Raw genomic sequence first — 12125 nt, 5'->3', positions numbered from 1 at the left:
AGAAAAGCTTCTTGGATCTACTACCCTAATAGAACCTCGAAGAAAAATAAAGAACTTACAATGATTTTGTAGGCACCAACCCACATTAATTTACAATGATTTTGTAGGCACCAACCCACATTAATTTCAACCTATGAAGGAGACATGTATCCCTAATCTAATTTGCAGGCACCAACCTACAAGAGATAACAATCCCTTTATCCACAATACAGAGCACCAACGTAGAATATGAGGCACAAACCTCAAATACAAACAAGATATAGTAAATACAAAAGATATGTTATGTCGACCTTCCAAACTCTAACTTCATCATATATCTAACTAGATTTGTTTTAGAACACTTTTAGAGTGTACATAGGATATGCATCTCAATTTGAACACTTTGCAACATATCCAATTCACTAATTACATCTTCATATCTATATAGAAACTAATTGCAACGCCTAGAAATTGGCCAAGAATAAATCCCTTGATATTAAAAAAATAACTTTTTCATGGTTGCCACCTCTAACCATCATCTTGTTTTACACATGAGATCCAAGATTGAATATTAATCACCCATTTAATTTTCTTGAAATTTAATTAAATAAAACCATCGCATTCACCATTTTTGCATCACTCTTTAATTCATTTATATTTATATTCATTTAATAAATTCATTTTGATGAACCTAACATTAACTATCGATTCCCATCTCCTAACCTTCATAGGGCTGCTACATTGTCCTTTTAGTATGCAAGATTTATCAATTTGAAAAAAATGTTTTGTGATTTCTTAATTTTTCTTAGAAAAACTCATAGAACCACTTGCTTGTGAAAGCTCCTAAAACTCAAAAATGGAGAAATCTCCCTCTATATTCTCTTAGCACACCAAATTTACATTAAAAAATCAATCTCCCTCTATATTCTCTTAGCCCACCAAATTTACATAAAAAAAAGTCAATGCCAATATCGCACATGAGATTGGTTTTTAATTTTAATCACTTATTTCTTCATTAAATACAAATTACACACTGGTTTTTAATTTTAATCACTTATTTCTTCATTAAATACAAATTACACACTCATATTATCAATAAATGTGAGTTCAAGCCGTACATAACCTTGATAGGGCCGCTACCTTGTCCTCCCAGCCTGCAAGATTTATAGATTTGGGGTCGATCAATGATGACAGTGTTGAACATGAGATTCGTTTCTCCATTCAAATACAAGTTGTAAAGTCGTATTATCAGTGGACATTCTTGTCTTTTGAATTGAGCTACCATGTTTTCTAAAATAGGAACCTTCGACCGGCTCCTGGATTTCCCGGGTCTAAAACTAGATCTCAGAAGCCTAAGCATAGCAATAGTCCTGTTGGGATATGTAATTTTTCACTACCGTATAAACAGGACTGTGAAAGGACCACGAATGTGGCCCCTGCTGGGGATGCTTCCATCTCTCCTGCTTCACCTAAACAACACATATGATTGGGTGACCAAGATTCTAATAGACTGTGGAGGGACGTTTGTTTTCAAGGGGCCACTCATGAGCAACCTCAACTGCGTGGTGACTGCCGAACCGGCCAATCTGGAGTACATGCTCAAGCTGAGGTACAATAACTTTCCCAAGGGGGAATACTTCAGGACACTGGCCCACGACTTCCTGGGCGACGGCATCTTCAATGCCGATGCCGAGGCGTGGAAAAGACAGAGGCGGACGGCCAATATCGAATTCAACACGGCCTCGTTCAAGGCCTTCATGATCAGCTCAGTACAGGAGCTGGTGCAGGGACGTTTGGTGCCCCTGCTGCAGAACGTCGCCCGATCTAGAGCGTTGTTTGATCTGCAAGAGCTCCTGCTCCAGTTTACCTTTGACAACATCTGCATGGTCACCCTGGGTGTGGACCCAGGGTGCCTTGGAGACAGCAGACCCGAAGCTCGGACCTTTGCCAAGGCTTTTGAGGATGTAACAGAGGCCACCATGTTGAGGTTCCTCATGCCCACGGCTCTATGGAGGTTCATGCATTTCCTCCACATTGGGTCCGAACGGAACCTACGGGCTTCCCTCATGACTGTCAATCGTTTTATCGACGATGCCATCAAAACCCGAAATGGGTCAACGGACCTTCTACCAGGTCGAACCCTAAACGGGTCCGTGGACCTTTCGCCGGGTCGGGCCGATCTCCTGACGGCCTTCATGAAGGTGAAGACGGAGACCGGTGACCCCGTCTTCACAGACGAAATGCTTCGGAGCATCTCCATTAACTTCATTCTGGCCGGGCGGGAAGCATTTCCATTAACTTCATTCTGGCCGGGCGGGACACTTCGTCCGTGGCGCTCTCGTGGTTTTTCTGGCTGCTGCTCCATCACCCTGCGGTCGAAGAGCGCGTTCTGGCAGAGACCCGGGCCATCTTGTCCAAGAGACCCTCCGTTTCTCTCAATGCAGCGGACTTGAACTTTACTGTAGAGGAGCTGAAACAAATGCACTATTTGCAAGCTGCGCTTTCAGAGTCCCTAAGACTCTACCCTTCGGTTCCGGTCGACCAAAAGGAAGTGGACTCTGATGACTGTCTACCGGACGGTACCCATTTGAAAAAGGCCACTAAGATCATATATTCCATCTACTCCATGGGAAGAATGGAGAGCATATGGGGGAAGGACTGCATGGAATTTAGGCCCGAGCGGTGGTTAGACAAAGGTGGGAACTTTGTGAGCGAATCAGCCTTTAAATACCCAGTCTTTAATGGCGGACCAAGGCTCTGTTTGGGCAAGGACTTTGCTTACTATCAAATGAAATGGATAGCAGCAACTATAATTTGGGGGTTCGAGATGAAGATGGTGGCGGGACATGTTGTTGAGCCCAAATTTGCTCTCACCCTCTACATGAAAAATGGTCTGCTCGTCACATTGCAGCCAAGGGATCTTCTTCGAGATTAGTACTCTACCATTGAAGTCTTCGCTCTTCACCTTGTGGATGTCATCATTTGGACATAGGACTGAAGTTTAGATATAAGTGAAGCTTGCTAATTCTAAATTAGTAAATACCCACTTACAATGACTAGATATTATTGTTTTTCTTGAAAAGTTGTTAAAGACTTGCAGATTCAAGATGCACCATTTTCTTTAGAAAGAAGTGAAATTGTGGCAACAGTGTTGGTAGCCAGGAATCGACAGAGATATGATGTATCTGCATGTTATTGTTTTGTCTATTAATATGTGACAGTTGTTCTTTCATGTGCTCGACCAGTGGAAAAAACATCATGTTAAAGCCGAGGAATCCAAGACTTTACTCTTGACGATAAGCTTATATTAGTTTTGGTATCTGTGAGTAAACAAACTAAAGCTAAGTTTTAGATAGATTTCTTGTATAAATCAATTAATGTGGTTTAGAGCTCGCATGGGTAGCAGAATTGGTTTAGGCCGTGGGTTTGCTCCTCATTGGGGGGATTAGTCTCGCCGGAGCTTGCACAAGTACTAAAGATACGGGCTGCTGGTCACTGGGCTAGGTCGCGGGGATACCTCTACATATAAAAATAATAATAATGTGATTTAGTATTTTTTCACTATTTATATTAAACGGTCTTTTAAGTATAATTGGAGTCTTTATGTTTATTGTAGAAGTGTTCTATAGCATTAAATATAAAAAATTAACATTTTTCACATAGAAATCAAAATAGTTATCAGATTATAATTTTGAAATATGATATAAAATAAATCTAAGTAAATTAGGTTTTAACTTTTAATGGTTTAGAATTTTGAGGAGATAATGTGGGTGAGATTGGTGTGGATTATGTGATTAAATCTATCAAAATTTTGATAGAGAATGAAAAGGCTTCTACACATCTCAATGTTTATTAAAGTTATATTCATTGATGTTTGGTAAGAAGATTTGGTTTTTAAATAGGAAAAAATCTTAACTTGGTGTGGATGTTTGTTAAAGAGGGGCTAAAAAGGTGGCAATCAGTAAAAAGGTGGTGATCATTGTCCCAAGCAAAGATGTTGCAATGCTTGTTGCTGATGTAAATGAGCATGAACATAAGCCTAATCTCAATATTATTTTCAAGGCATGTTGCACTACAAATTGCTTGCAGCTTGTAGAAAAGGTTTATTAGTAGTCATATTTACAATTGTTTAGCGTGTTTTTCTTTTCAAAATCTCTATAACAAATATATGCTTGATGAAGAAAAAAACTATATATTGGATAGGATTATTTGAAACTCCTAGGTGAAAAGTCCAAAATGATAAGAAATTTGCAATAAAAACTTATAAAATAATACATTGTATAAAAGTAGTGAGTTTGAATGATATTTTTGAGTTAAAATGAGATAATTTAAAACATGTTTTCAAATGTCTCTAATGAGTATGAATGGGCAACTTAACACTTATTCCATCTAGATGATGCTAACAATAGTGAACCTTTGAGACTTCTAGCGAGGTCACTCATCCCATTATTACTTTAAGTCAAGTGTGCTTAAGTTTTAATTTTCCCTCACTATCAAGTCCACATAGCTTTCCAACCCATTTGAAAAACTTTCAACATGTGTTAGTATCTTATGAACCATTCATATGTAACCTATTTAGCTCATCCACTAAAAAATATGAATCATTTTTGTCATGTGTCAAATTATGTTCATTTATCAAGGTTTAACTGCATAGTTTTGAGTCGAACTCATTGAATCACATTTCATGAGTAGTGACTCACACAAACACATCTCTTATAAGAATGAATTGTCCACTCAACGATCATTGCATCTAGGTGATGCTCGTATAGAGGTAGCATAAGGATTCTTAAGAGGTCATCTAGCATAGTACTACTCCATCTCAAATGCTCTTGACCATGGAGTTACCCTTAAAAATTGAGCTCACTTGCTTGCTATCCCATTTGAGAAAACTTTAGTATTTCCTAGGCCTCATGAATCGTTATTTATATCCCCTTTAAATCATCCATTGGCAAGTATGAGATTATTTGAAATAGTAAATTTGACTAAAAAATGATGTAGATGAACTCTTATAAAATATCATAATTTTTTAGCCAATAGAAAATTCCATATATTTTTGTCCAATGTGTGATTAACGAAGTATGAATTTTGTAATTGACATGCATATCTATTATAGTTAAAAAATTTAATATTTTCCTTCTCATCACTTCAAATGTCTAACCCAAGAATATCTTATTCATTTATTTTTGCTTCTATTAATTTTCTTTCTATTTGTTCATAGATGGAAGAAGTGTGTGAGTTGAGTGTGATCAAAATATAAAGGCTTTACATGTAATCATGTTGTGTTTATTAAATAGAAAGAACAATAAAACCTTCAATTTACTTGGTTTTCTGTTTGATGTATGCAAATCAGATTGAACAATGTTTTTCTATATGGTACGAAGTAATTTGCAGCAACTATTTGTTCTAGAGGACATCTTTCTATAATGCCTCCAAATAGCTTTGTCCAATCTATATTTTTTTTGTGATGCTTCTCGTATTAGAATAAATATCTTTTTTCAATTAATATGGCCTCAAACTCTCAATTCCAAAAAGGCTCCTCAAACTTAAGACTATGAAATCTTTGAATGTGATAAAGTGAAAAGTATTATTAGGTAGCTCTTTCAAGTTTACCAATCAATTAAACCCTCAAATACTTTGTAATCTTAGATGTGGACACATACTGAAAATAGTCTTTAAAAGCAATTTGAATGTAGAAATAGTGTGAGATTAAGAATAAGATACATCTTGTAGTTCTAGATATCTTTATGGCTTTTAGTTGCCAACAATATCCTATACACGAGACATTTTGTAGTTGCTCCTAAGACGGAAAAGGAAAGATCATCCAAACATAATCACAACCTCTTATTGCTAGATATTTTAACAACAATACGCTCCAAGCATTTCATAACTATACTTAATATCTTGATTTTCATTTCAAAATTTTAAAAAAACTTATATTTCTTTCATTTCTATATCTATTTATACTACATTCATTGAATACCTATAATATATGGTTCCTAATCATGAACTACTAAAAATTATTATTATTTAAACGCAATTAATGATAACACTTTTTTTCCATATCAACAATTAAAATTTTAAGTCTCCAAAATGATTACCTTGTGTCATAAAACACTGTATACTGTTTCGAATCTTCCCTATATTATACAATTCAAAAACTCTTTCATTAATTAACCTGTTATTGGGTTGATAGTCACATTCAACTCCCTCAACTAAAACTCCAATAAAAATTTGCCAAGCTCGCCTTCAGGAACGGAAAAAAGGGCCAGGAATAGTAAAACAAATTTGACTTCCATCATTGCAGTTTGTGCAGACCAGTAATTCAGAGCTGAAGGCCATAGCCCATAGCCCTGCACCTGCATGTTTTTTGCTGCTGCTCTGAAGATTTGAACCTCACAGCCTCCCTCATATATTAAATTTCATCCACCGTTAAGTTAGCCATTGATCTTCATCTCACAACGTCCCATAAAGGTTCACGTGCTATTGGGTGTATTTTTAATAATACTGCATTGCCAGAGAGAGGCCTGCATTAACACCAGGTATAGTCATCATTAAATATTATCTAAGTCAGTGTATTCTCTTACCGAGCTACTTTTGCCAGAATATTGGCCTTTTTATCTTTAAAACAAGACAACCTAGTTCAGTATGATCACACAACAACTCCCTTTAATAGAGAGATTCATTCATATTGCAGGAAAACATGAAATAATTTGTAGTGAAGAATGGCAGCTACAAAGATAGGTCCATTGTTCAGGAAAATCTTTCTATTTATCTTCCCCTCCATATCTTTTTATTTATCTTCCCCTCCTTATATATGTATTCACTACATTTGAGATTCACCATGTTTTCTTTTGTAATTGGATTGGAATCAAAATGTTTCAAATAAATTTATAATTACACTGAGTTATTATAAGGATAGGTGATAATATAAATAATTATTAAAATAGAGTGAAAATTTATTGTTTAGTATTGTAATTAAAGTATTTATTATTTAGTTGATAGATGTGTCATGACAGTGATTCAAAGGTAGATTAGACAACAATTTGAAATCAACTAATTCTTGTAAGCCGAATGTATCATGATATTACTAGGTTGATGAATATTATAGTTGTTAGTGTTGACTTTGACTCCAAGCTTAATTTATCTAGACACAAGTGCGACTAGTATAAAATAAAAATATTCTTCAATAAATAGGAATAGCTCATGATTAATATCTTAGACAGATCTATTTAGAATATCTATACTAATTTTATTATGCTAACAAGTATTTTATAGTAGACAACAAGATATATTTGACACTAATATATGTTTTCATTAAGCTTATTAGGTTCTTACTATTATGAACAATGTTAATAGCTAAGGTTTTTGTCTTTCCAAGTTCCAAATTAAGCGAAATGTAGCCAATAATTTATCATTAACTCAATTTTTTGGTAAAGTTGATGGTGAGTTCTATTTATTCCTTTGTGGTTGTGTTTGGTAAGAATGTCATTTTACACATACAAGAATTCTCATATCATTAAGTCAAATTCTTGGTGAAGTTGAAGGTGAGTTTCATTTATTCCTTTATAAGTGTGTTTGGTTAGAATGTCATCCTACGCATCAAAGAATTCTCATACTGAATTAACTTAAAATTCTTGGTATATTTGAAGGTGAGTTCTATTTATTCCCTTATGGTTGACATTAAATAGATATTGCATCGATATAAATCCTTTGGTGAATTTACATTCACTAAAAATTTGGGTCATAAAGAAGATAGTTGTCAACATCTTTGTTACATCTATTGAAAACTATTTTTTATTGGATTTGTGTAGGTAAAGGATCATGTATATGTGAATACACAATCACAATATTTGTATACAAAATAAGGAAAGACATTGTTGAAATATTAGAGAGTTTATATGATTTGACACTTGAGAAAATATAGAGTGAAGTTAAGGTGTCTAATTTATTAAGAGGCTAGACTTGTTCAAAGCTTATTTATCTTTCAAGCATGCTTCATAACAAAAATAAATAATTTCATCAATTAAATAATAGGCAACTTAAAATGATCCCCAATCATAAGTTTAAACAAAATTGATTATCATTTCTTCTCTTCAAGGCTAGTAAGATCAATGTATTTAGTTTGATATTGATGTCATCCATGTAAATATTGCAAGGGAAAATGTAAATATACATAATTATTTCATTTGGTAAAAGGGAAAAGCTTTGAGAAATATTTCAAATTGAAATTCATATACCCCTTTCTAACCCAAATTATACATTTTTTAATCAAATGGTTGTGTTTTATTTTAAAATATGAAATGTCATATGAGTTTCCAGTTGCACAAATGTACATTAGGGAATGAATTATATGTAACTAGCAAATAGGATAGGAAAGCTGGTGGTGGAACATACCTTTGAGAATGTACTCTCATATTTTGAAGGTGATAAGTCATGTTGTTTTCTCATTTGATGATGATATTTGTGCTAAAAGGGTAAAAGGGTACATTTGTTATGGAGAATAGCTAATAGCAATATTTTCAACTATAGCAATTCTATAAAAAAATATCCCAACACTTTCTTTCAAATATATCTTATCTTAATAATGGATTAATATTTGTGAATGATTGAACATACCTTTTAGAATGTACTCTTATATTATGATGGTGGTAATTCATTTTTTTTCATGTTATGATGATATGTGTACTAAGAGGGTACATTTCGTATGGATCTAATAGTATATGTAATATTTTCATCTAGAGCAATTTTCATGAAGATAATTTTTATTCCAACATTTTGTTTCAAATATATTTTAGTTTGGCAATGGATTAATATTTTTAATTGATAGAGCATACCTTTTAGAATGTACTCATAATATATGAAGTAGATAAATCATTTTTTTTCTCATGTTATGATGATGTGTATTAAGAGGACACTTTTTGCATGGAGAATAGCCAAAAAAAAAAAATTTAACTATATTAGTTCTCAAGGAGATATTTTTTATTCCAACACTTTGTTTCAAATATATCTTAGCTTATTAATGGATTAATATTTGTAAATGATATGACATGATTATTTAAAAGCCACACATAAGATTAAAACACACTATTCAATAAGACAAGGTGGACTAGAGGTTCCTATGCAAATCTTTAGAGGCATAAGGTTTCAATAGACGATAGATTGATAGGGTTTTTACATAGATTTCCAACCCCAAGTTTTCAATTTTGATCAATAGATGACCCAAGGGTTCTTTGACTTGTCTAGAGGATTGATACAAGGAGAACCTTTGTTGCCTATCTTGTTTATCATAGTGGTAGAAGCTCTTGGTAGGGCCTTCAAAAGTTCCCAAATGATAGGACAGATTGAAGGGATAAAGGTTACCAGTTCCATCCCCACCATAACCCACCAACAATTCACAAATGATACAATGTTGTTCGAAAAGGCCAAAACAGCTAGGAGCTTCCTAGAGGATTTGAATCAATATGCCAACGCTTCAAGGTAGCAGGTTAACCAAGCCAATTCAGAGGTGTTCTTCTTGATGGTTCCCCCAAGAAATAAGTTGAGATTTTGAGAAAATTGAACTTCAAGAGGGGGTTGCCCTGCTCCTATTTAGAGCTCCCATTGGACAAAGGGTTGAGAACAACCAAATTATGGAATCTCCTAAATGGAAAGATTCATAGGAGATTAACTTCATGGAAGGGTAGGTGGCTATCATGGGTGGGGAAGATAATCATGCTCAAAACTATCATCATGTCCATGCCTAGTCATCTTCTATCATCTCTTTCCCTCATTATTGGTGTCAATCAACAATTGGACTAGAAGATGTGATGATTCTCTTAGCAAGGCCTTGCTGAAAAAGACAAAGTGGCACTAATCTCTTGTGACAAGGTCTACAAATCTAAGGATCAAGGGAGTATTGGTCTCAAAAACTAGTTGTGGCAGAATATGACACTAGGAGTTAAACTAATCTAGATAATGTGCAAAGAACCCTAGCTTAAAAGGGTCAAAATCCTCTAGAACACAATGGAATCAATGCCCACAATAACATATAATCAATCTTTTGAGTGTCCATGTCCTCGTCATTGCAAACTTTGCTACTTGGTGGACAATGCCCTCCCCAATCATCTAACTATGGATGACTCTATTGTTCCTACCCCTGTCATGAACAATGCTCCTACTTCCTTGCTAATGGATCATTTTGTAGTTATGGAAGCTCCTCCTATGGAAACTTCCCCTAAGATTGAAATGGCTTTTATAAGGGTAAGTGCAAGGTAAGGGGTCACAAATTGGCAAAATTCCATGCATTGGAAAATGTGCTATTAGAAAAAACGGGGGCCCGTTGTTGCTTCGGGCCCCCGAGGCAAAAAGAAACAGGGGCCCGAGGTGAAACAAAATGGGGGCCCGCTTGAAAACTAAACGAGGGCCCATTTTGTGGAAGTTGATTCCACAACCCACCACTTGCCTCGAGGTTGGGTCCGGGATAGGACTGGGATGGCCACACCTGAGACATGGACCTGCAAATTCAAATCTCCATGAGCGAAAGCACAAATATGAACTTCTGAAATAGTTTACGTGTCTCTAATTAGAGAATTTTTATACGAAATTAAAACCCATTTCAGATTATACTGTCTAGATTCTAAATATGCAAAAAAAAAAAAAAAAATTGATTATTTTAACTATTTTCATTTAATTTATACTAAATCGGGTCCAAAAACTTGAAATATTAACTAATTTTGTTAATTTAATAACTTTTTTATTTTAATGAATTCTGAAAAAAAAAATATATGTCATCAATCTACACAAAATTCTTTTCAATTTAAAAAAAATAATTCAAAAAATGTTAAGTTTACGTCAAACTATGTGGGTCATACACGTCAAATTTTTAAAAAGATAATTACGATCATTAAAAAATTAATTAAAAAATATATATTTAAAAAAAAATATAAAAAAATATGCTCATCAATATTCAGTGTGTTACAAATCATTTCCCAAAATGGTTTGAGAAAATAATTTTAATTGTGTCAAAAAGTGTGGGGCGTACACATGCATGGTATGGTCCTGAAACAACCATTTTTAAAACATAGTTTTAAGAACTTCATTCAAAAAGATATTTTTTATTATGTGGGTATTAAAATAAATTACATATTTGGAAAGTAAACTCGGAAGGCTATCTTTTATAGTACTGAATTTTTCCAAGGTTCAATCTCCAAGTGTTTCAAAATTTAAGCTCAAATGAGACAAAACCTGAAAAATCGGGGAAAACACTTCCACTTTTTGGCCAAAAAGTGGACTCATCTTCTTGCACTGACCCTTAATCTTGCCAACCCCTAAAAGGACTTCTTTGGGTTTGGTGCAAGCTTCTCCTTCATATTACCTCATTATTTAATTGATGGGCTATGAGGGGTCCCTTTCCATTGAACAGGTGATGGATTCTATATTGCATTTGATTTCCTTGGAAAGACCCTTTTTCCTCATTGCATCAAGTAACCCAAGATGAGGTGGTGGTTGAGGACAACCTCCTCTTTCTAACTTAGCTAAGTTTGAAAAGGATCTACGCTGGACTATTGTTCAAAAAAGGAAGAGGGGTCTTTCTAAATTTGTTTTGAAATCCCATACCAAGGTTAACGGTGTGATAATTGCAAGAAAGACATTAGGTACTGTATAGGTTTTGGCTTCCTTTTCTTGTTAACCTTCTATGTGTTCAAATATTTCTCTTGTGGTGTGTTAGCTAATATTTACTTGGCATTTTGATGTCTTTGGGTTTGAGGCCCAATTTTAATATTATGAGGCAACTTGGTTGTAGTTTCACCATTGTCTAGCCTTGTGTTGGTTGACATTTGTTGTAAAGAGTTTTATGACCAGTTCAAAAGCTATTTTACCCTAGTAATAAAGAATACATAATCTAGCACACTATACTATTGTATATTGTACTCCTTTAATTAATGAGTCCAAATTCACTCTCCTTAGAACTTATTTTAATTTTCCCATTACTCTATGTATTTTGCGACCTATTCTTGCCTTGAATTAATCCTCAATGATTCAAGAATAGGAGTCTTATTTTACTTTAATACATCAACACATTCTTATTTTGACCCTATTTTAAGTGTGTCCTTTTTCCTATTTCACTTTAAGCTTATATGGGTCATGTCTCATTTTAAAGTTCAATG

The 12125-nt window shown here is 34.4% G+C and overlaps 1 protein-coding gene across 1 annotated transcript; it reads left to right on the top strand.

Moving 5' to 3' along the window:
- Positions 1 to 1139: 1139 nt before the first annotated feature.
- LOC131077262 (cytochrome P450 86B1) lies at positions 1140 to 3269 on the top strand. The gene is made up of 2 exons (XM_059209907.1): positions 1140 to 2226; positions 2262 to 3269. Exons 1-2 carry the CDS (start codon positions 1263 to 1265, stop codon positions 2912 to 2914), a joined length of 1617 nt encoding a protein of 538 aa, XP_059065890.1. The 5' UTR covers positions 1140 to 1262; the 3' UTR covers positions 2915 to 3269.
- The last annotated feature ends 8856 nt before the right edge of the window (positions 3270 to 12125 follow it).

The sequence above is a fragment of the Cryptomeria japonica genome, chromosome 8 (genome assembly GCF_030272615.1).
Source record: "Cryptomeria japonica chromosome 8, Sugi_1.0, whole genome shotgun sequence".
NCBI lineage: Eukaryota > Viridiplantae > Streptophyta > Pinopsida > Cupressales > Cupressaceae > Cryptomeria > Cryptomeria japonica.
Note: the sequence above shows the minus strand (reverse complement) of the source record. Positions and strands in the feature narration are given on the sequence as shown.

Bases quoted from the DNA above. Each gene is read 5' to 3' on its own strand.
- LOC131077262 (XM_059209907.1), top strand. From the start codon at position 1,263: ATGTTTTCTAAAATAGGAACCTTCGACCGGCTCCTGGATTTCCCGGGT. The intron at 2,227-2,261 runs GGAGCATCTCCA...CTGGCCGGGCGG, and splicing joins CTTCACAGACGAAATGCTTC to GAAGCATTTCCATTAACTTC.